This window comes from Heterodontus francisci, chromosome 30, assembly GCF_036365525.1.
Source record: "Heterodontus francisci isolate sHetFra1 chromosome 30, sHetFra1.hap1, whole genome shotgun sequence".
NCBI lineage: Eukaryota > Metazoa > Chordata > Chondrichthyes > Heterodontiformes > Heterodontidae > Heterodontus > Heterodontus francisci.
In genome coordinates this window covers 2,373,220-2,397,496 of record NC_090400.1, presented here as the reverse complement: position 1 = coordinate 2,397,496, position 24,277 = coordinate 2,373,220, and the positions used below count along the sequence as shown (strand labels likewise).

Genomic DNA, 24,277 nt, shown 5'->3' with positions numbered 1-24,277 from the left:
TTTCCCTGATTATTGTTTCTAAAACCTGATCCACCATTGATATTAAACTGACTGGCGAGTAGTTACTAGGAATGTTCTTACACCCTTTCTTGAATAAAGGTGTCAGATTTGCCAGATTTCAATCCTTGGCATCTCCCCCATATCTTGGGAAAATTGGAAGATTATGACAAGCCCTTCCACTATCTCCACTCCCACCTCCTTTAGCAATCTGGGATACAAGCCATCTGGACCAAGCTACTTATCCACTCTCAGCATAGCCAGTCTTTCCAGTGCATCCTTATCATTAACTTTCACCCCATCCATGACGTCTACCACCTCCGCTTCTACCGATAGTTTGTCAGCATCCTCTTCCTCAATAAACATCGATACAAAGTACTCATTAAATATTCCAGCCTTACCCTGCGACTCTAAGCCTGTATCACACTCTTTATCCCTAACAGACCCACCCCATCTCTTACTACTGCTTCCTATTTACATGCCAGCAGAAAAATTTGGGGCAGAACTTTTGTCTTAACTGCCATTCTATTCTCATATTCTCCTTTACCAGTCTTTTTTCCTCTTCACTTCCACTCTCAACTTATTGTATTTGGCCTGGTTCTCACTTGAAGAATTCACCTGACATGCATCGTACACCTTTTGTTTGTTTACATTAAATGTAAGTTGTTGTTCTTCATATTCTCATCTCTCTCGCCATCCAAGAAGCCCTGGCTTTGGTTCCCCTGCCTTTTCCTCTTGTTAGAATGTACCTCGCCTGTAGCTGAAACATCTCCTCCATAAAGATTACCCATTGTTCCGTTATTGCTTTTCATGTCAACCTTTGGTTGCATTTTACTCTGGTTAGATCCCGTCTCATCCCATTGAAGTTAGCCGTTTTCCAATTTAGAAGTTCCACTTCAGATTGTTCCTTGCTCTTCTCCATTACTTATCGAAACCTTATAATACAATGATCACTCTTGCTCAAGTGTTCCCCACAGATACTTGGCCCAACTCATTCCCCAGCAATGCCTCTCTCCTAGTTGGATCGAGAACGTACTGGCTAGGGAAGTTCTCCTGAACACATTCCAGCAATTTCTCCCCCTCCTGACCCTTTACTCGAAGATTATCTCAATTGATATTTTGGTAATTAGAGTCCCCCATAATCACCACTCTATAGTTCTTGCACATCTCTGTGATTTCCCTGCAGATTGCTCCACTATCTCTCTCTCTCACTATTTGGAGGCCTATAGAATGCCCCCAGTAGTATGATCATCTCCTTTTCGATTCTCAGCTCTAATCAAATGGATTCTGTCCCTGCCCCAAGGACAACCTCCCTTTCCAACACTACAATGTCATCCTTTATCAGTACTGCCACCCCACCTCCCTTTTTTCCTTCTCTATCTTTCCTGAAAACTTTGTCTCCTTGAATATTAAGGGCCCAGTCCTCACCATTTTTAAGCCACATATCAGTTATTATCACTACATCATATTCCTACACAGCTATTGGTGCTTGTAGCTTGCCAGTCTTATTCTTCACACTTTGTGCATTCATATACATGCACTATAAACCTGTCTCATAGTCCTACTTAGTCTGCTGTTACCTAATTTGGTGCTACTTCCTTCTCTACTACTATCTAACACTCTCACTTTGTGCACCTTGTTCCCTTAATCCTCTTTTCTACCTCTATGTGTTGGTGTCATCCCCCTGCCAATTTAGTTTAAACACCCCTCCACCACCCCACAAATATACCAGTGAATCTCCCCATGAGGACATTGCTCCCAGTTCTGCTGAGGTGCAACCTGTCCCTTTTGAAGGGCCTTACTTGTGAGTGAATAGACATTCCAGAAGGAAAAGTGAAGATGGACAGTGATTGGCAATGAGGGGTCAAGGGAAGCAAATGGATATAGAAGGAAGAAGTGGGGATAGGACAACTGTATCAATGAGAGATAACATAATGGCAGTAGAATAAAGGGATATAACTCAGATTTAGACAGAAACAAAATCCATAAGGAGTGAGATACAGGATAAGAAGGGATTGATCATGCTAATAGGGTAATCAACATACCACTCATAATGGAAGGTAAGTGGAGGAAGAAATATGTAAGCAAATCTATAAAATGAGTAAAAGACGTAGATTAATAACCATGGGAGTTTTTAACTACCCGCAAATAAACTGGAAAGAGTCAGCGAAAGGGTCTAGGAAATGGGGCTTTTACAGGGTGCGCAGGATTCCTTTCCTACCAACTACACAAGAAGTTCAACAAGAGAGGAATTGCTGCTGGATCTTGTAATCAAAAAAGAACCAGAAAGCTAAAATAAGTAAACATGGTGAATATCTAGGCAATAGCAATCATAACATATCAAAGTTTAGAATAATGATTGAGAAAGACATAAACAAAACAAAAACCACAATAACAGATTGTTGAGAGCATCAGAATGGAAATAGGGAAGGTTCTAACCTTCACTAATAACCAAACACAACTTAAGTATACATTCTCTTTATCACAACAAAGTACAAAATGAAATTAAGACAATATACTCTTTTCTAATACCATGCTTTCCTATGTGCCCTTCTTTCTTCCATTCTTATGCTTCTCCTAGCTACAACCTGAGGGTCAGTATCACCAGAGGTGATTGGCTGCTCCTGCTGTACAGAAGAGTCAAGGGACAGAGGTGGTTCTCATCTCAGGGCAGCTAGCCCCTGGAATGGAGCCACTGCTGGTTGTATCCCTGGAGCTTGCTCCTTGGTAGTCTGGTCCCACCTCCTACATGCCCCTGGTAGTCTGGTCTCACCTCCTACATGCCCCTGGTCTGGTGCTATGTGGGGGAACGCTGCTCTCCTGAGAGACAATCAGTTCAGGCAGGTGGACTTCAGGTATCGCCATCCACTGGGCCCTGCATCTGTGTTCCGACTGATCAGGATGGCTGGTCTAGTGATAACATTCAAATCCAGAAATTTATAAACCTCTGGTGCCTTTACTGAATATTTAACATTTTCCAAATTCTAAACCTTTGTCACAATTTTTGTCACAATTTTTTTTCACAGAATCTTGGAAAATTACACTCAATGAGAGATGAGAGGTGGGTAAATGTGAAAGGGGAAAAGGGAATGGAGGTTTCACAGTGTGTTCTGGACTCCTTTCTTATTCCGTATCTAAGAAACCCAACAAGAGACGAATCGCTATTGGTTCTAGTGGGAAGAAATGAACGAGACCAGATCAAAGAAGTAAGGGTAGAGGACTCCGCATGCTTTGACCTTAGTCATGAATCTATTATGCTGTACTTAATTGAAGGACGCTTGAAAACCGAAATATATTACATCTACTAAATTAATCTTATATACTCATTCAGTTACTTTGTCAAGGAATTCAGGAAGGTTGGTTAAACATGACCTTTACTTTTGGAACCTATGCTATATTATGTTTTCAGTTTCTAGATGTTTTTCGATTACAGCTTTGAGTAAAGATTCCATTCGCTTTCCTACCACCGATATTAAGCTAATTGATCTACAGTTCACTGGACTTGTTAAATATAGGAGAAATATAGGGATCACCTTAGATGTCTGCCAGTCCTCTGGCACTATTCTTTCTTTAATGAATGTTTATATACATATAATAGTGCCTCAGTTATCTGTTCCCTAACATTTTAATGCAGATAGATGTAATCCATCCGGACCAGGGGTTTTATCCTCTTTAAATTTGATTAGTTTATCAATTATCTCTCTTTTTAATTGTTAAATGTTTTTATCTCTTTTTTGATCTCTTCTTCTAATGTCATATGTTCGTTTCTCTGGTAAATACTGAGGCAAAGTAACTATTCAATATTTCTGCCATTTTGCTGTCATTACATGCTAGTGTACCATGTGTCCCTATCTAATTTTTATTTTGTTATTTATGTGTCTGTAGTATACTTCACTATTTCATTTTAGATTCCTTGACAGTTTAATTTCATAATTCCTCTTTGCTTTCCTGACTGTTTATTTGACTTTTTTCCTAACCTCTTTTGTCATCCTTTCCTTTGTTGCCTCTGTACTTAGTGTATCTTATTTTCTTTAATTTCAATTGTACCCTTATTTCCTTATTAATCCACCGTATTTCACTATTGATTAGTTTGTTCTTGTTTTTTTGACGGAATATATTTCTCCAGAACTCTATTGATCACCTTTTAAAACATCTTCCATTGCTGTTCTATCCATTTGCCCATTTTTTCCAGCATATCTTTCCAAGTTCCATTCTTTTCCCTTCAGAATTAGCTTTTACTATTACTTTGTCTTTGTATTACTTAAGTCTGTCTCAATATTTATCTTAAACCTTATTATGTTGTGATTGCTGTTGCCTAGATGCTTCCCTATGCTTATTTCTCTTTATAGCTCTAATTCATTTCCTATTAATAGATCCAATAGTGATTCCTCTTTTGATGACTTCTTCTGGGTAAGAAAGGAGTCCTGAGAACTCTATAAGAACTCTATTAGGCTGTGTTAGAAACCATACTGGCCAGAGACAGGAACAAAGGAGTTAACTCACAAACTGATGGAAGAGAAGAAACATACACCGCGGAGAGAAGAAAAGAAACACATTTCCATATTGGCTTCATGCGACTATTTTATGCCTGAAACTTTATATGTTAGGCAATATTGCTTATTAATTGGGATACTGATCACACACAACATAGGGTTACTTTTCCATCACTAGCTAATTCTACCCAAAGAATTAGAGGTGGTCAATTGTCATTTATTTTATTAAAATTAGTAAACATTACAACATTATAACATTGACTACACTTCAAAAGTTCGTCTCCGGCTGTGAAGTGCTTGCAGATGTCTGGTGGCCAGGAAAATCACTATGTAAACACAAGTCTTTCTTTTTTAAGTATGTACAATGGGAAAAACTTTTCTCTGTTCACTAGAAGTAGTGAAATTAAACAATAATAGTAAACGATGAATCCTTTCTCAGCATTTGATCATTTGCTGGGGGATACAGCAAGTGACTTCACCTCTTCCCAAAAAGGCTTTAGTTTTACTGTAACAGAACAAACAGCATACAATAGGACGACTGCACTTACTCTGTCGCCTGGATCCCCTTTCGGACCAGGCAGTCCGGAGCTCCCTGGGCTGCCCTAGAATAAAAAAAACATAAAATCTTATAAATTTGATCCATTATGTTGAATTATCAGTAAGTATATTTAGTAATGGAATTGATCTGTGATAATAGCCACAGTAGTCTCAACTATCACCAGTAACCTGTCTCTAGATGCAGAAATCAACAAGCGCATGGGAAAGGCTTCCACTGCTATGTCCAGACTGGCCAAGAGAGTGTGGGAAAATGGCGCACTGACACGGAACACAAAAGTCCGAGTGTATCAGGCCTGTGTCCTCAGTACCTTGCTCTACAGCAGCGAGGCCTGGACAACGTATGTCAGCCAAGAGCGACGTCTCAATTCATTCCATCTTCACTGCCTCCGGAGAATCCTTGGCATCAGGTGGCAGGACCGTATCTCCAACACAGAAGTACTCGAGGCGGCCAACATCCCCAGCATATACACCCTACTGAGTCAGCAACGCTTGAGATGGCTTGGCCATGTGAGCCGCATGGAACATGGCAGGATCCCCAAGGACGTAATGACTCTATGATGCCACACCATTAAACCTACTACAGTATTTTAAAATAAGTCATTAATGGTGAAACATCTTGTAAAAATGAAACCAAGCTAGGGCAGAATAATCCAACAGCAGTTCCTTCTCTTGGATCCAGAATGGGAATTATTTTATGATCTTGGTTGTCCGATAATATGATGATACACATTAACTGTGTGCTAACATGTTCTGTTATGGAAGTGAGAACAAAATATTTGTTTCATTAGCCTTAATCCAGTAAGTGTCAGGCTGTCTCAATTGGTAGCACTCTTGTTCTGCGCCAGTAGATTGTGGGCTCAAGTCTCAGTACAGAATTAAACCCGAGGCCAATATGCATTGCATTACTCAGGGAGTGCTGCACTGTTGGAGGTACCTTCTTTCAGATCAAACATTAAAGCAAGGTCCCAACTCCTTGCTCAATTGGGTGTCAAAGATTCCATGGGACTATTTGAAGCAGGGGAGTTCTCCTTTTATTTCTGGTGAGTATTCTTCTCTCTATATTAATTGGCCATACATCTCATTTGTGATTTGCATCACCTTAAGTTTGTGAATTGGATGCCATAGCATGTGGATTAGGCCATTTCGCCTCTTAAACCTGCCATTCACTTAGATCATGGCCGATCTTTTTTTTTATTCATTCTTGGGATGTGGGTGTCGCTGGCCAGGCCAGCATTTATTGCCCATCCCTAATTGCCCTTGAGAAGGTGGCAGTGAGCTGACAACTGAGTGGCTTGCTAGGCCATTTCAGAGGGCATATAAGAGTCAACCACATTGCTGTGGGTCTGGAGTCACATGTAGGCCAGACCAGGCAAGGACAGCAAATTTCCTTCCCTAAAGGACATTAGTGAACCAGATGGGTTTTTACAACAATCGACAATGGTTTCATGGCCATCATTAGACTAGCTTTTAATTCCAGATTTTATTAATTGAATTCAAATTCCACCTTCTGCTGTGGTGGGATTCGAACCCATGTTCCCAGAGCAATACCCTGGGTCTCTGGGTTACTAGTCCAGTGACAATACCACTATGCCACCGCCTCCCCAGGTCTGTTAGGTCTGTGACCTAACTCCATATACCTGCCTTTGCCCCATATCCCTCAATACCTTTGCTTAACAAAAATATATCAAGCTCAGATTTAAAATTAACAATTGCTCTTGCAGAGAGCCAACACAGACACAATGGGCCAAATGGCCTCCTTTTGTGCTGCAATCATTCTATGATTCTTTGATTCAATTGCCATTTGTGAAAGAGAGTTCCAAACTTCTATAATCCTTTCTGTGTGGAAGTGTTTCCTGATTCCACTCCTGAAAGGTCTGGCTCTAATTTTTAGACTATGCACCCCCTAGTTCTAGATTCCCCAACCAGTGGAAATAGTTTTTCACCATCTACCTACCTGTTCCCTTGAGCAACTTGAAAACTTCAGTGAAATCACCCCTAAACCTTCTAAATTCCAATCAATACAATCCTAGTTTGTGTAATCTGTCCTCAGAACTTAACCCTTGAAGTCCAGCTATCATTCTTCTAAGTCTACATGCACTCCCTCCAAGACCAATAATCCTTCCTAAGGTGTGGTACCCACAAATAGTTTACTAAAAGTCACTGCACTTCAAAGAAAAATGCAAGTAAAGTGGTTTGGATTATTCTGAGCATATGATAAAGTACTGTGCTATTATCAATGAAGCTTCTTTTTTATTTAGACTATATTTCAATGACATTCTGTAAAAAATCTTCCTGACCCAGTGCAACAGTTGGTTGGTCACAATGACAGTCAGAAAGAAGTTGTATTTATGCAGTATAGTGTCACCCCAGGTGATCCCAAAACATCTCACATTTAGTAAATTATTTTTCAAGTTCAGTCATTAACTGGTAAGTGCATGAGTCAAGTCTCACAAACAGGAACTGGGATAAGTGAATACAAGAATAAACAGTAAAATAAAAGCAAAATACTGCGGATGCTGGAAAACTGAAATAAAAACAAGAAATGCTGGAAATACTCAGCAGGTCTGGCAGCATCTGTGGACAGAGAAGCAGAGTTAACGTTTCAGGTCAGTGACCCTTCATCAGAACAGGGAAATATTAGAAATGTGAAAGGTTTTAAGCAAGTAAAGCGGGGGTGGGGCAAGAGATAACAAAGGAGAAGGTGTAGACAGGACAAGGTCACAGAATAGCTGACCAGAAGGTCGTGGAGCAAAGACAAACAATATGTTAATGGTGCGTTGAAAGACAAAGCATTAGTACAGATAGGGTGTTAACGGACTGAAAAGTGAACAGCCACAAGTACAAACATGAAAAAAGTAGGTAGGCAAACTGAACAAACTAAGATAAAATAAAATAAACACAAAAAAAAGAAAAAAGTAAAAAGAAAAAATAACTAAAGTAAAATGGGTGGCCCGTTATGTTCTGAAATGATTGAACTCAATGTTTAGTCCAGCAGGCTGTAGTGTTCCTAATCGGTAAATGAGATGCTGTTCCTCGAGCTTGCGTTGATGTTCACTGGAACACTGCAGCAATCCCAGGACAGAGATGTGGGCATGAGAGCAGGGGGGAGTGTTGAAATGGCAAGCAACCGGAAGCTCGGGGTCATGCTTGCAGACTGAGCGGTGGTGTTCTGCAAAGCGGTCACCCAGTCTGCGTTTGGTCTCCCTAATGTAGAGCAGACCACATTGTGAGAAGCGAATACAGTATGCTACATTGAAAGAAGTACAAGTAAATCGCTGCTTCACCTGAAAGGAATATTTGGGGCCTGGGATAGTGAGGAGAGAGGAGGTAAATACAAGAATAAACAAGTCTTGCTACAATTGTACAGGGCTTTAGTGAGACCACACCTGGAGTATTGTGGGAAATTTTGGTCTCCATATTTAAGGAAGGATATACTTGCATTGAGGCATTACAGCAAAGGTTCACTAGATTGGTTCCTGGAATGAGATGCTGAGTAAATTGAACCTATATTCTCTGGAGTTTAGAAGAATGAAGAGTGATCTCATAGAAACAAGATTTTGAAGGGGCTTGACAGAGTAGACACTGAGAGGTTGTTTCTGTTGGCTGGGGGATCTTAAACATGGGGTAACAGTCTCAGGGCGAACACTTAGGACTGAGGTAAGGAGAAATTTCTTTAGTCAGAGGGTTATGAATCTTTGGAATTCTCTACCCAAGAGGGTAGTGTATGCTCCATAGTTGAATATATTTAAGGCTGAGATAGACAGATTTTTGGTCTCTCAGGGAATCAAAGGATATGGGGAATGGGCAGGAAAGATGAGTTGATGTCCAAGATAAGCCATGATCATACTGAATGGTGGAGCAGGCTCGATGGGCCATGTGGTCTACTCCTGCTCCTATTTCTTATGTTCTTATTAGCTGTTAATGTGTTGGTCTTTGGTGGTATTGGTTGAAAAAGAAATCTTGGCTCGGAGACCAGAATTCACCTGAACCGGAGCAGGCACATTAGAAAAAGAAAAAAAAACTTTCATTCATATCGCTCCTTTCACAACCATAGGACATCCCAGTGTGTTTTCGTGCCTATTAAGCACTTTTGAATTGTAGGCACTATTTTTTTTTAGAACATTACAGTGCAGTACAGGCCCTTCGGCCCTCGATGTTGCGCCGACCTGTGAAACCATCTGACCTACACTATCCCATTTTCATCCATATGTCTATCCAATGACCACTTAAATGCCCTTAAAGTTGGCGAGTCTACTACTGCTGCAGGCAGGGCGTTCCACGCCCCTACTACTCTCTGAGTAAATAGTAAACTATTGTAATGTAGGAAATGCGGCAGCTGATTTGGGCACAGCAAGCTCCCACAAACAGCAATGTGATAATTACCAGATAATAGAGTCATAGACCCATAAGAGTTATACAGCACAGGAACAGGCCCATCGGCCCATCGTGTCCGTGCCGGCCATCAAGCACTAACTATTCTAATCCCATTTTCCAGCACTTGGCCCGTAGCCTTGTACGCTATGGCGTTTCAAGTGCTCATCTAAATACTTCTTAAATGGTGTGAGGGTTCCTGCCTCTACCACCCCTTCAGGTAGTGCGTTCCAGATTCCAACCACCCTCTGGGTGAATTTTTTTTTCCTCAAATCCACTCTAAACCTCCTGCCCCTTACCTTAAATCTATGCCCACTGGTTATTGACCTCTCCACTAAAGGAAAAAGTTTCTTCCTATCTTAACCTATCAATTCCCCTCATAATTTTGTATACCTCAATCATATCTCCCCTCAGCCTTCTCTGCCCCAAGGAAAACAACCCTAGCCTATCCAGTCTCTCTTCATAGCTGAAATGCTCCAGCCCAGGCAACATCCTGGTGAATCTCCTCTGCATCCTCTCCAGTGCAATCACATCCTTCCTATAGTGTGGTGCCCAGAACTGTACACAGTACTCCAGCTGTGGCCTAACTAGCATTTTATACAGCTCCATCATAACCTTCCTGCTCTTATAATCTTTACCTCGGCTAATAAAGGTAAGTATCCCATATGCTTTCCTAACTACCTTATCTCCCTGTGCTGCTGCCTTTGGTGATCTATGGACAAGTGCACCAAGGTCCCTCTGACCCTCTGTACTTCCTAGGGTCCTACCATCCATTGTATATTCCCTTGCCTTGTTAGTCCTCCCAAAATGCATCACCTCACACTTCTTAGGATTAAATTACATTTGCCACAGCTCTGCCTATCTTATCAGCCCATCTATATTGTCCTGTAATCTAAGGCTTTCTTCCTCATTATTTATGACACCACCAATTTCTGTTTCATCTGCGAACTTATTGATCATGCCTCCTATATTCATGTCTAAATCATTAATGTACACTACAAACAGCAAGGGTCTCAGCACCAATCCCTGCGGTACACCGCTGGTCACAGACTTCCACTCGCAGAAACAACCCTCGACCATCACCCTCTGCCTCCTGCTACTGAGCCAATTTTGGATCCAATTTGCCAAATTATCCTGGATCCCATGGGCTCTTACCTTCTTAACCAATCTCCCATGCGGGACCTTATCAAAAGCCTTACTGAAGTCCCTATAGACTACATCAACTGCTTTACCCTCATCTACACATTTCGTCACTGCCTCAAAAAATTTAATCAAGTTACTCAGACATGATCTCCCCCTGACAAAGTCATGCTGACTATCCCTGATTAATCCCTGCCTCTCCAAGTGGAGATTAATCCTGTCCCTCAGAATTTTTTACAATAGTTTCCCAACCACTGATGTTAGACTCACCGGCCTGTAATTACCTGGTTTATCCCTGCTACCCGTCTTAAATAATGGTACCAATTTCGCTGCCCTCCAATCCTCTGGTACCTCTCCTCTGGCCAGAGAGGATTTGAAAATTTGTGTCAGAGCCCCTGCAATCTCCTTCCTTGCCTCACATAACATCCTGGGATACATCTCATCTGGGCCTGGGGATTTATCCACTTTTAAGCCTGCTAAAACAGCTAATACTTCCTCCCTTTCAATGCTAATATGTTCAACTATATCACAATCCTCCTCCCTGATCTCTACATCTACATCGTCCTTCTCCATAGTGAACACAGGTGAAAAGTAATCATTTAAAACCTCACCTATGTCCTCCAGCTCCACACACAGATTGCCACTTTGGTCCCTACTGGGCCCTACTCTTTCCCTGGTCATTCTCTTGCCCCTAATATACGTAGAAAATGCCTTCGGATTTTCCTTTATCTTGCCCGCCAGTGCTTTTTCATGTCCCCTCTTCGATCTCCTAATTACTTTTTTAAGTAGCCCCCGGCACTTTCTATACTCCTCTCGGGCCTCCGCTGTTTTCAGCTCTCTGAATCTGCCATAAGCCTCCTTTTTTTTAACTGATCCAATCCACTATATCCCTTGACATCCATGGTTCCCTAAACTTGTTGGTCCTACCCTTCACCTTTACGGGAACATGTTGGCACTGAACTCTTACTATTTCCTCTTTGTATGACTCCCACTGATCTGATGTCGACTTTCTTACAAGTAGCTGCTCCCAGTCTACTTTGGCTAGATGTTGTTTTATCATATTGAAATCAGCCTTCCCCCATTTCAGTACCTTTATTTCCTGTCCCTCTTTGTCCTTTTCCATACCTACCTTAAGTCTTACAGAGTTATGGTCACTATCTCCGAAATGCTCCCCCACTGACACTTCTACCACTTGTCCGGCTTCATTCCCTACGATTAGGTCCAGTACTGCCCCTTCTCTTGTCGGACTTTCTACGTACTGGCTCAAAAAGCTCTCCTGTGTGCATTTTAAGAATTCTGCCCCCTTTAAGCCTTTTGCACTAAGACTATCTCAGTTGATATTGGGGAAGTTGAAATCTTCCTACTATTATTACCCTATTATTTTTACAGCTCTCTGAGATTTCTGTTTTTGTGATGTTGATTGAGAGATAAATATTGACCAGGAGACTGGGGTTAACTCTCCTGCTCTGCTTTGAAATAATGCCATGGAAACTTTTACATCCACCGGAGGGGGCAGACAGGGCCTTGGTTTAACAGTTCATCTCTAAGACAACACCTCCAACAGTGCAGCTCTCCCTCAGTACTGCTATCAACAGAACCATGGCTGGCAACGTCCCTTCCATAAAGCGACATCTCTAACAATGCAGCAATCCCTGAGAATTGAGCTAAGTACCCACCTGATCATCTGCAGGAGGGATCGAAACTCCCACTCTCTGATTGAAAGTGAGAGTCTTACCAACTGAAGCAAGCTGACACGATATTGATAAGGGAGGTTATTCAATCCATCCAGCTCACCCTTTCATAGAAACTTATGATTCCCACACATCCTGACGTGATGATCAAGGGCTTGTGGTGAGTGACTGGGATGGATTCTTCAATTAACTCCCTGGTGCAGTGGAAAGGCAGATTACCGATTATGTCAGACCTCCATTGCCCCAGGATTTCTTGAAGCTTCCCAAAGTTGTGTCACTAGAGCAGAGTCTGGAGTAGGTGCAGATCCATTGTTGGAATGTGATGAGATGGGAGTGATCATTCCCCCAGCCCACCCACCTCACATCTCTCCTTGGCCAACTGTTGGGTACCCCCATGGAAGGACATGTGAAGAAACCTAGCAGAAGAGACTGCACCAAGGATGTATTGGAGCCATAGTCGTTTACAGCACAGAGGGAGTCTATTCAGCCCATTGTGTCCCTGTCAACTATTCACTGGAACAATCCAAACAAATTGGCTCTGCTAATCAGTTGGACTGAGAGGAGGAGAAATTTCTTCACCCAGAGGGTGGTGAGCCTGTGGAATTCGCTACCACAGAAAGCAGTTGAGGCCAAAACATTGTATGTTTTCAAGAAAGAGTTAGATATAGCTCTTGGGGCGAAAAGGGTCAAAGGGTATGGGGAGAAAGTGGGAACAGGTTACTGAGTTGGATGATCGGCCATGATCATAATGAATGGCGGAGCAGGCTCGAAGGGCTGAATGGCCTACTCCTGCTCCTATTTTCTATGTTTCTATGTGTGTAAATTGAGAGTCCAGCCTGAACCCATCCTGATCCCAGTGGGAGAGGAGTGCAAGGGAAAGCAGATCAACAAATAAATGTCCTCATGAATGGACAGTTTTCACTGAACCATCACTGGGTAGGCCTGAAGCCTTGAGTAGAGGGGACCACACTCTGCAGTATACCAGATAGGCAAATACTTTTGAACAAAATAGTGGTCCATATGAAGCATTTTTACATATTGCTTTGAAGGTTACTGAAGTGAAGCGAGCAACGAATCACGAAATGACTCACTTTTGGTCCAGGAGCTCCACGAGTTCCAGCAGGCCCTAAATAGACAATTAACAACAAAGTGTTTAATTCTTCTCATGTGAGCTAGAAAAAGCAAGTGAGCAACAGTCTCAGAACATTTGTATTTACTCACTACTTTGTTAGGACTGAATTTGTTTTCTTTGCATTGTGGTTAATTGTCTTGTCATTTTGGATATTCAGCTTTTATATTTACATTCAGCTTTTCACCTCAATTGCTGCTTTAGCCCAGAACGTTTTACATCAAACTATCGAAAGCTTGCATTTAATAACTATTCTGCAACAATAGCCTCTAATATAACTGCACCTATTTTAGGAATTGCAGTCTGTCTGCTCAGCACCAGGCCAGGACCAAGACCTTCCACTTGTGACTATTTTTCTTCACTAATTCAGGTACTGAAACTCACCCCGAAATCAAACTCTCGTGGCTGGTCAAATGGAAGATACTTTGCTGCTGAATGAGGCCAGGACTGGTGTCATTTACCTAGAGACAGTGGCACAGATGTGGACCAGGTAAGCATAGGGAGCAGTGAGTTTAATGTGTACCAGATGAAGGAAGGCTGGCTGGCACATCCTGAGTCAGGATCTGTGGGTTAGCTTCAGCTTTGGGCCTATTTCTTGGAGTTCCCTGGGAGGGACTGGGGCATAGCATTGTTTGTCGACAGCTCTTAAAGTGTGCTGGGTAAATTTACAGGAATGTGGTTGCTTTAAAGTTAGCAAACGCAGGCAACAATTCTATTCTGCATTAAAAAGCAGTGAATACTTGAAATGAAGATTTCAGCCTTTCCTAAGGGTAATCAGGGCGACAAAAGATGTTTTGAGAAGCTGGAAAGAGGGAGAGTAGGGGAGGAAACAGAGGCTGTGCCCAGTGATGGAGTCCTGCAGTGTGCACACCCACTGTCTGACAGCATAAAGAGAGAATGAAATGAATGAAATGCTTCCATTCATAAAACACAACCTCAGGTCATACCAAACGCTCTACAGCCAACATAAGAAGAGAAGAATTAGGAGCAGGAGTAGGCCATTCAGCCCCTCGTACCTGCTCTGCCACGCAATAAGATCATAGCTGATCTGATTGTGGCCTTAACACCACTTTCCTGCCTGCTCTCCATAACTCTCGACTCCCTTGTAGATCAAAAATCAGCCTTGAATATATGCAATGACCCAGTCTCCACTGTTCTCTGGGTAGAGAATTCCAAAGATGAATGATCTTCTGAGAGAAGAAATTCCTCCTCATTTCCATCGTAAATGGGAGACTCATTTTTAATCTGTGCCCCCCAGTTCTAGATTCCCCCATGAGGAAAAACATCCTGTCAAGCCCCTTCAGAATCTTATATGTTTCAAAAGATCACCTCTCATTTTTCTAAACTCCAATGTGTATAGACATAACCTGCTCAACCTCTTCTCATAAGACAACCCTTTCATCCCAGGAATCAAACTAGTGAACCTTCTCTGAACTGTTTCCAATGCAAGCATATCCATCCTTAAATAAAGGGACCAAAACTGCACACAGTCCTCTAGGTGTGGTCTGACCAATGCCCTGTACTCAGTACTTATGAAGTGTGGTCACTATTGCTATGTAGGACGCAGCTACCATTCTTGACTACTCAACTTCACATCCTCAGGCCATGCTTAGCATCATCACCTCATTTCTAATGAATAGCACTGTCCCTCCTAGGAACATAGGGAAAGGAGGCCATTCAGCCCCTTGATCCTGTTCTACCAACATGGTTGCTCTATATCTTAATTCCATTTATCCATCTTTGGTTCCATATCTCTTAAGAGATTAGGAACAGGAGTAGGCTATTTGGTCCCTCTAGCTTGTTCCACCATCCAATGAGATCATGAGATCACCCAGCTCTATGAACCTGTCTTTGTTCCAGATGCCTTAATAACTTTGGTTAGCAAAAATCTATCAATCTCAAATTTAAAATTAACAATTGATCTAGGATCAATTGCCTTTTGAGAAAGAGAGTTCCAAACTTCGACCACCCTTTGTGTGTAGAAGTGTTTCCTAGTTTCACTCCTAAAAGATCTGATTTTACTTTTTAGACTAAACCCCCAGTCTTAGACTCTCCAATGATTAGAAATATTTTCTCTCTATCTACCCTATCTATTCCCCTTAATATCTTGAAAGCTTCGATCAAATCACCCCTTAACTAAATTCCAGGGAATACAACCCTGTTCAGTATGACAGGCAGAAGATTGTGGGTTCAAGTCCCACTCCGAGACTCGAGCACAAAATCTGAGCTGATATTCCAGTGCAGTACTGAAGGAGTGATGCACTGTCGGAGGTACCACCTTTTGGTTAAGCTGAAGAGGATCAGGGGAGTTCTCCTGGTGTCCTGATCAATATTTGTCCCTCAACCAACACCACAAAAAAACCCACATAATCTGGCCATTATCACACTTTTGTTTGTGGGATCTTGCCATGTGCAAATTAGCTGATGCTTTTCCTACGTTACAACAGTGACTGCACTTCATTGGCTGTGAAGTGTTTGGGATGTCCTGAAGACAGGAAAATGTATTATATAAATGCAAGTTCTTTCTTCTTTTTCTGTCTGGTTTTACCCTTCCTCACAGTTTGCAATGTTAATTTATCAAGTTTATTCCTCCGGTTATTCTTTATGGTTCTCAGGTAACAGTTTACTTCCTCCCATCTCTTTTCTCACTGTCTCCCATCACCACATACCATCGCCAGCTGGGAAGGTGGGTGGGGTTTCTGGTGTTAAGGCTCCAACAGAGACATTCTGCAGATGGCTGCTATGAGGAGGCTTGAGTAAGTCTTCTCCAATCGGCCTCAGTCCTGTGGGGACAAGCTTGCGTTTCAGCTACAATCTCCCTATGATGATACAGCTGAGACTAGACACTTCAGAGGTGAGAATATGAGCTCAGAACTGCTCTTCCATTAGCCCCTCAAAGAGATTGGTAAAGTTATTTGCTTTCAAAGAACCGCTGCATTCTCACTGTCTTTGATCAAGCCAGCAGCAAAGGTCACCTCACTGTACTGAGCTGTACATTGAACACATTCATCTAGAGCCAGTTGCTCCTGTCAGGTGATCATTATTTTATATCCCAGTCGGATTAAAAGACTTCCTCAGGACTTTTGTAAAGATGAAGTAACAGGGATATTACCTGGTGTTCCAGCTGGTCCTGGTTTTCCTGGAGATCCAGGAAGGCCTCTCAGTATAGCATCAGTCCCAGTGGCAGGCAGTGGCTCTTCAGCTGCCAATGGGTAGAAAAAACAATCAATAGGAGTAACTGGGTAAAAGCCCACAAACACTCTGCTGTTATAAATATTATATTATATTACTCTATTCTCAGCTTCCTTCTTCCTCTCCCTTGCCATCTGTTCACATAGCGGCCATGATTGTTACAGCCACTCCCCCCTCCCCAAGGTGGGTTCGGAGGTGGGGAGGCACAGAGTATTGTGACAGGGGCCTGGCGAGGTGGAGGGCGCATCACCTCCCCGTTGCCCAGCTATCGTCCCGGGGTCCAATTGAGGCCCTTAAGTAGCGTATTAACGGCCAACTGAGGCCCTTTTCCCACTGCTGCTGGTGTCTTCCCAGCTGCGGGAGGGAGGGGGGGGCCGGTGGGGGGGCCTCAGCCACGTGGGGAGGATGCCTCGTAAAACGGGGCACCTCCCTGCCAGCTTCGGGGGGGGGGGGTGTCCCTCCTCTGTGGGCAATCACCACTCGCTCAATCACCCGCCACCTCAATCACCCGCCACCTCAATCACCCGCCTCCTCAATCACCCGCCCCCTCAATCACCCACCCCTCTCTCATTCACCCACCCCTCTCTCATTCACCCGCCTCCTCAATCACCCGCCCCCTCAATCACCCGCCTCCTCAATCACCCGCCTCCTCAATCACCCGCCTCCTCAATCACCCGCCCCCTCAATCACCCGCCTCCTCAATCACCCGTCTCCTCAATCACCCGCCCCCTCAATCACCCGCCCCCTCAATCACCCGCCCCCTCAATCACCCGCCTCCTCAATCACCCGCCTCCTCAATCACCCACCACTCGCTCAATCACCCGCCTCCTCAATCACCCGCCCCCTCAATCACCCGCCTCCTCAATCACCCGCCCCCTCAATCACCCACCCCTCTCTCATTCACCCGCCCCCTCAATCACCCACCCCGCTCTCATTCACCCGCCCCCTCATTCACCCGCCCCCTCAAACAGCCGCCCCCTCTCATTCCTCCCCCCCTCAATCACCCGCTCCCTCATTCACCCGCCCCCTCATTCACCCGCCCCCTCATTCACCCACCCCCTCAATCACCCGCCCCCGCATTCACCCACCCCCTCATTCACCTGCTCCCTCAATTACTCACCCCCAATCATCCACTCCCTCAATCGCCCATTCCCGCATTCACTCACTCCCTCAGTCACCTACTCCCTCAATTACTGAACTCCCTCAAGCACTGACCTGCCTCTATCTCTAATTTGCCCACATCATAACAGAATGATTACAGTGCAAATGGAGGCCATTCGACCTGTTGAGTCTGTGCCGACTCTGCAAGAACAACCCAGCTAGTCCCACTTCCCCAGCCACTTTCCCTGTAACATTGCAACTTATTCCCTTCAGACAATTATCCAATTCTGTTTTGAAAGCCAGGATTGAATCTGCTCCACCACACTCTCAGGAGTGCATTCAAGGTCCAAACCACTCATGTGTAAAAAAACTTTTTCTCATGTTGGCTTTGATTATTCACCTTAACTCAGTGTCCTCTGGTTCTCGATCCTTCCACCAATGGGAACAGTTTCTCTCTATTACTCTGTCCAGACCCCTCATGATTTTGAACACCTCTATCAAATCTCCTCTCAATCTTCTCTTCTCTAAGAAGAAAACGCTAGCTTCTCCAATCTACTCACATAACTGACGTTCCTGGAACCATTCTGGTAAATCTTACCTGCACCCATGATGATGACGGGCCTCTGATGTGGACAGTACAGAGCATGCTGGAGTTGCAGAGAGAGGTCAGGCAACATGTGGTGAAGATGCCAGAGGTTATGTGCAGCCATGAGCGGACGATGGAGAATGCCATCCATGCCATGATTGTTGCCATTTCCCAGGCCTATGAACACATGGCTTTCTCCATTGACAGGTTGTCGGTCCTCATGGAGAGTCAGATCCCACTGATCCACATTGACCTGCACACCATCGCCTTGGCCATGAGCTCAAAGCAGCTGTGGCAAGGCGATAGAATGACCAGGAGCCTGGAGACTTCTCTGGCTCCTCGTCCTTCAGTGGCGAGCAGGGAGATTCCAGCGAGCCTTGAAAGGGAGAAGAGGCTGTGTTCCACATCTGGGACTCCTCTCAGGGTGCTCTGAGTATGGACAGCGGCTCCTCAGACTCTCTGCCATTGAGCTCAGCTCCAGCAGTTACAATGCCTGAGGAGAGTCCTGCACCAGAGCAGGAAACCCTAAGGCAGCTGGGGCCTTCAGGCCTCAGGCAGCACAAGGACAGCCACCGAAGTCAACACAGGCCAAGGGGAGTCCTGATCAGCAGCCTACCTCCAGCACAGCTGTTAGCGTAGGGCCCACGCTGCGTAGGAGCACCCACAAGTGTATTAAGAAAAGCACCTAGCCACAATTGGTGTTCATGGGTGCCGGTAATAAATTACTTGGAATTTAATTAAATGCTCTTTTGTGCCAATCATTAGCCATCATTGTGTGAGAACCATGTTCCATCATATCTTAATTGTGAGCCTCTGAATTCCACCCTACCCTTTAGGGCAGTGCCAATGTAACCACGGCCCTCATTATGATGGCAGATCTCATTAACATATGTTCTCCCATGGGCACTAGTGCACATTGCTGTTGGTCGGTATTCAGGGAACACAGATGGAAAGAAGGAGGAAGACGACATGCATGAAGGTGAGTTTTATTGGATTCTCAATGACTGGACAGCAGGGTGGCTGACAGCAGATCATTATGAGGTTCTTTCTTGCCAGCTTGCACGTTGCTCAACATGGGCAGCCTCCATTGCCATGTTATCATTATCCATTACTTCTTGCCCCTGTCTTTCCTCTGCGTCCTTCTCGTCAGTGGATGTCACTCAGGCATGCCCTTGCTATGTAAGGCCTCCTCCTCTGCAGAGCTGGATTGTGCAGAGCACAGCAGACCAAGACGATACGCGAGACCCTAGCTGGGGCATACTGCATGGCTCCACCAGATCGATTGAGGCAGCAGAAGCAGCCCAATGGTCTGCTCGATGGTCACTCGGGTGGAGCTATAGCAATTGTTGTACCTCTCCTCTGCTGCAGTGCGAGGGTTCCTCACAGGTGTCAGTAGCCCTGTCTTCAATGGGTAGCCCTTGTTCCTGAAAATCCATCCCTGAAGGCGAGTGGGGTGATTGACAATTTGAGGCATCTGGGATTGTCGAAGTATGCAGGCATCGTGGCTGCTTCCCGGGAAGTGGAAATACACCTGCAGGAAACACTTTCGGTGGTTGCAGACCAGCTGAATATTGATTGAATGGAAACCCTTCCTGTTGAAGAAGGTGGCTGGCTGGTCCATTGGAGCCTTGATGCCACATGTGTGCTATCTATTACACCTTGAACCTGGGGAATCCAGCTATGGCCCCAACACTGATGGCCCTCTTGGGATGACTGTTGAGGTTGATCTGGTAGCGCACGTAATTGCCGGCCATCTGGAACAGGGCTGTGGCCTGGGAGACCCCACACATGTCGCTGGTTGATCTCTGGAAAGAGACAGATGCTAGTTTAGTGTTACGGTAGTCTTTAGGGCCACTGGCTAGGGTTAACCCCAAATCCCAGAGGTTGCAAATCATCCTTCAGAAGGCGAGATACGTTGGTGACAGCCTCCCCTAGTCTTCGCTAACGGTGTCGCTAGGACATTTGGAGGTAGCTGATGTGAGTCCTGCAGACTCTCTGGTGTCCGTGGACCCTTCTTAGGCTGGTCGGCTGCTGCTGCTCTCGTTGTGGAGCTTCAGGGTCAGGTGCAGCTGCCTTTTAGGCCTCAAAATGCCAAGGGGATCCAAAAACACAGGGTGTATGAGACCCACGGCAGATGTCTTGGGTCCATCAGTCACTTCAGATGCAGAAACGGCTCTGCCTTGGCAACAATATTTATCATTATTTGCTTGCAGAGCCCCCGATACACACAGCCCCCTTGCAGAGCCCCCCGATACACACAGCCCCCTTGCAGAGCCCCCGATAAACACAGCCCCCTTGCAGAGCCCCCGATACACACAGCCCCCTTGCAGAGCCCCTCAATACACACAGCCCCCTTGCAGAGCCCCCGATACACACAGCCGCCTTGCAGAGTCCCCCAATACACACAGCCCCCTTGCAGAGTCCCCCGATACACACAGCCCCCTTGCACAGCCCCCCAATACACACAGCCCCCTTGCAGAGTCCCCCAATACACACAGCCCCCTTGCAGAGCCCCCCGATACACACAGCCCCCTTGCAGAGCCCCCAAATACACAGCACCCTTGCAGTCCCCTCCTGATATACACGACCCCCTTGCAGAGCCCCCTCAGTACACACAGCCCCCTTGCAGAGCCTTCCGATTCACACAGCGCCCTTGCAGTCCCCCCTGATATACACGATCCCCTTGCAGTGCCCCCCAATACACACAGCCCCCTTGCAGAGTCCCCCGATACACACAGCCCCCTTACAGAGCCCCCCAATACACACAGCCCCCTTGCAGAGCCCCCCAATACACACAGCCCCCTTGCAGAGCCTTCCGATTCACACAGCGCCCTTGCAGTCCCCCCTGTTATACACGATCCCCTTGCAGAGTCCCCCGATACACACAGCCCCCTTGCAGTCCCCCCCTGATATACACGACCCCCTTGCAGAGCCCCCCGATACACACAGCCCCCTTGCAGAGTCCCCCGATACACACAGCCCCCTTGCAGAGTCCCCCGATACACACAGCCCCCTTGCAGAGTCCCCCAATACACACAGCCCCCTTTGCAGAGTCCCCCGATGCACACAGCCCCCTTGCAGAGTCCCCCAATACTCACAGCCCCCTTGCGGACCCTACATCCACAGAGCAGTAATGGCTGCGGAAGCCCCCACTTCCCTCATGCTGAGGCCTCTCACCTCGGTGCTGCCAGCCTTTAATGGTTGCAAAGCTGAAGGCAAATGAGCATTGCATGCTATTCACAAAATCATGGTCCAGTCATTAAATCAGGAATAATTATATTTAAATTCATGTAAAACAGCATTTCAGCAATTTAAAATAACTTCCTGTCATGTCAGGGCATCAATACCGCCATGGTACTTCCCCGCTTCCATAAAAATCGGGAACCTACGGAAGAATGCCGGGTTTCAGAGCGGACAGTTCTGCTGTGATTCCCCATCCCCCCATGTGATCCTCTAACCCCCCACTAAACCTGACTTACAAGGCTGCCCAAAATTCAGCCCATGCCTCTATTTATAAAGCCCAAGATCCCATATGCCTTATTAACCACTTTCTCAACTTGCCCTCCCACCTTCAACAATTTGTGCTCATATACCCCCAGGTCCCTCTGCTCCTGAACCCCCTTTAGAATTGTACTGTGTAGTTTATATTGCCTGTCCTCATTTCTCCTACCAAAATGTATCATTCCATAGTCCTCTGCATTAAATTTCATCTGCCACATGTCTTCACATTCCACCAGCCTGTCTTTGTCCTCTTGAAGTCTATCACTATCCTCATCACAGTTCACAATACTTCCAATGTTTGCATCAACTGCAAATTTCGGAATTGTGCCTTGTACAGCCATGTTTAATTTATTAACATATATCAGGACGAGCAAAGGTCCTAACACTGACCCCTGGGGAACTCCACTATCAACCTTCCTCCGGACGTAAAACAGCCGTTCACCACTACTCTCTGTTTCCTGTCACTCGGCCAACTTCATATTCATGCTGCCACTGTCCCTTTTATTCCATGGGCTTTACCGATAAGCCTATTATGTGGCACTTTATCAAACACCTTTTGGAAGTCCATGTACACCACATCAACCACATTACTCTCATCAACTCCCTCTGTTACCTCATCAAAAAACTCAAGCAAGTTGGTTAAACACAATTTGCCTTTAAAACATCTATGCTGGCTTTCCTTGCTTAATCTATACTTGTCCAACTGACTGTTGGTTTTGTCCCAAATTATTGTTTCTTAAAGCTTTCCCCCACCAAGGTTAAACTGACTGGCCTGCGGTTGCTAGGTTTATCCTTACACCCTTTTCTGAACAATGGTGTGACATTTGCAATTCTCCAATCCTCTGGCACCACCCCCTCCTCTTTACCAATTTTTAGCCCATCTCAACTACCTCCTCTTTTTATCCTATGACTTTGTCAGAATCTTCTCACCTGGTAAAGACAGATACAAAGTACTAAATTAGTTCCTCAACCATGACCTCTGCTTCCATTTTGGTCCCTAATCGACCCAACACCTCCTCTTACTACCCTTTTACTATTTATATGCCGAAAGAGGACTTTTGGATTCCCTTTTATATTAGTTGCTAGCCTCTTTTCATACTCTCTCTTTGCTTCTCTTATGTTCTTTTTCACTTACTCTCTGAACTATCTATATTCAACCTGGTTCTCACTTATATTACCAACCTGACATCTATCATACAAACCTTTTTCTGCTCACTCTCTATCTCCTTCGTGATCCTGGGAGCTCTGGCTTTGGTTGCTTTACCTTTCCTCATCGTGGGAATGTACCTCAATTATACCCAAACCATGTTCTTTTTAAAGACAGACCATTGTTTCATTAGTTTTACCTGCCAACATTTGATTCCAATTTACCCTGGATAGGTTTGCTCTCAACCCACTGAAATTGGCCATCCTCCAGGCTGTTAAAAGAAGAGGAAATAGCAGAAGGTCTGACCATCATTTTCCAGTCCTCACTGAATACAGTGCCGGAGGATTGGAGAACTGCTAACATTGTACCTCTGTTTAAAAAGGGAGCAAGGGATAGACTGAATAATTACAGGCCAGTCAGTCTAACCTCAGTAGTGGACAAATTATTGGAATCTATTCTGAGAGACAGGATAAACTGTCACTTAGAAAGGCACAGGTTAATCAAGGATAGTCAGCATGGATTTGTTAAGGGAAAATCTTGTTTGACCAACTTGATCACATTTTTTGAAGAACTAACAAGGAAGATAGATGAGGGTAGTGCAGTTGATGTGGTCTACATGGATTTTAGCAAGGCTTTTGACAAGGTCCCACATGGCAGACTGGTTAAAAAAATAAAATCCCATGGGATCCAGGGAAATGCAGCAAGGTGGATACAAAATTGTCTCAGTGGCAGGAAATAAAGGATAATTGTTGACGGGTGTTTTAACGACTGGAGGACTGTTTCCAGTGGTGTTCTGCAGGGCTCAGTACTGGGTTCCCTGCTTTTTGTGGTATATATTAACAATTTAGATGTAAATGCGGGGGGCATGATCAAGAAGTTTATAGACGACACAAAGATCGGCCGTGTGGTAGATAGCGAGGAGAATAGCTGTAGGCTGCAGGAAGATATTGATGGTCTGGTCAGATGAACAGAAAACTGGCAAATGGAATTCAACCTGGAGAAGTGTGAGGTGATGCATTTAGGGAGGTCAAACAAGGCAAAGGAATACACGATAAATAGGAAAATACTGAGAAGTGTAGAGGAAGTGAGGGACCTTGGAGTGAATGCCCACAGATCCCTGAAGGTAGCAGGACAGGTCAATAAGGTGGTTAAGAAGCACATGGAATTCTTTCTTTTATTAGTCGAGGTATAGAATATAAGGGCAGGGAGGTTATGCTGGAACTGTATAACTCATTGGTTAGGCCACAACTTGAGTACTATGTGCCGTTCTGGTCACCTCATTACAGAAAGGATGGAATTGCACTGGAGAGGGTACAGAGGAGATTTACGAGGATGTTGCCAAGATTGGAAAAATGCAGCTATGAGGAAAGA

The 24,277-nt window shown here is 44.8% G+C and overlaps 1 protein-coding gene across 3 annotated transcripts in view; it reads right to left on the bottom strand.

The window, feature by feature from the left end:
• Window positions 1-24,277, bottom strand: part of LOC137346457 (collagen alpha-1(XXVI) chain) — a 564,356-nt gene that overhangs the window by 40,568 nt on the left and 499,511 nt on the right. For all 3 annotated transcript variants that reach the window (XM_068009905.1, XM_068009907.1, XM_068009906.1), the window contains exons 9-11: window positions 16,492-16,581; window positions 13,342-13,376; window positions 5,039-5,092 (exon numbers count right to left, since the gene is read on the bottom strand). In XM_068009905.1, coding sequence (XP_067866006.1) covers window positions 5,039-5,092; window positions 13,342-13,376; window positions 16,492-16,581 — 179 coding nt within the window. The remainder of the gene's footprint in view (window positions 1-5,038; window positions 5,093-13,341; window positions 13,377-16,491; window positions 16,582-24,277) is intronic.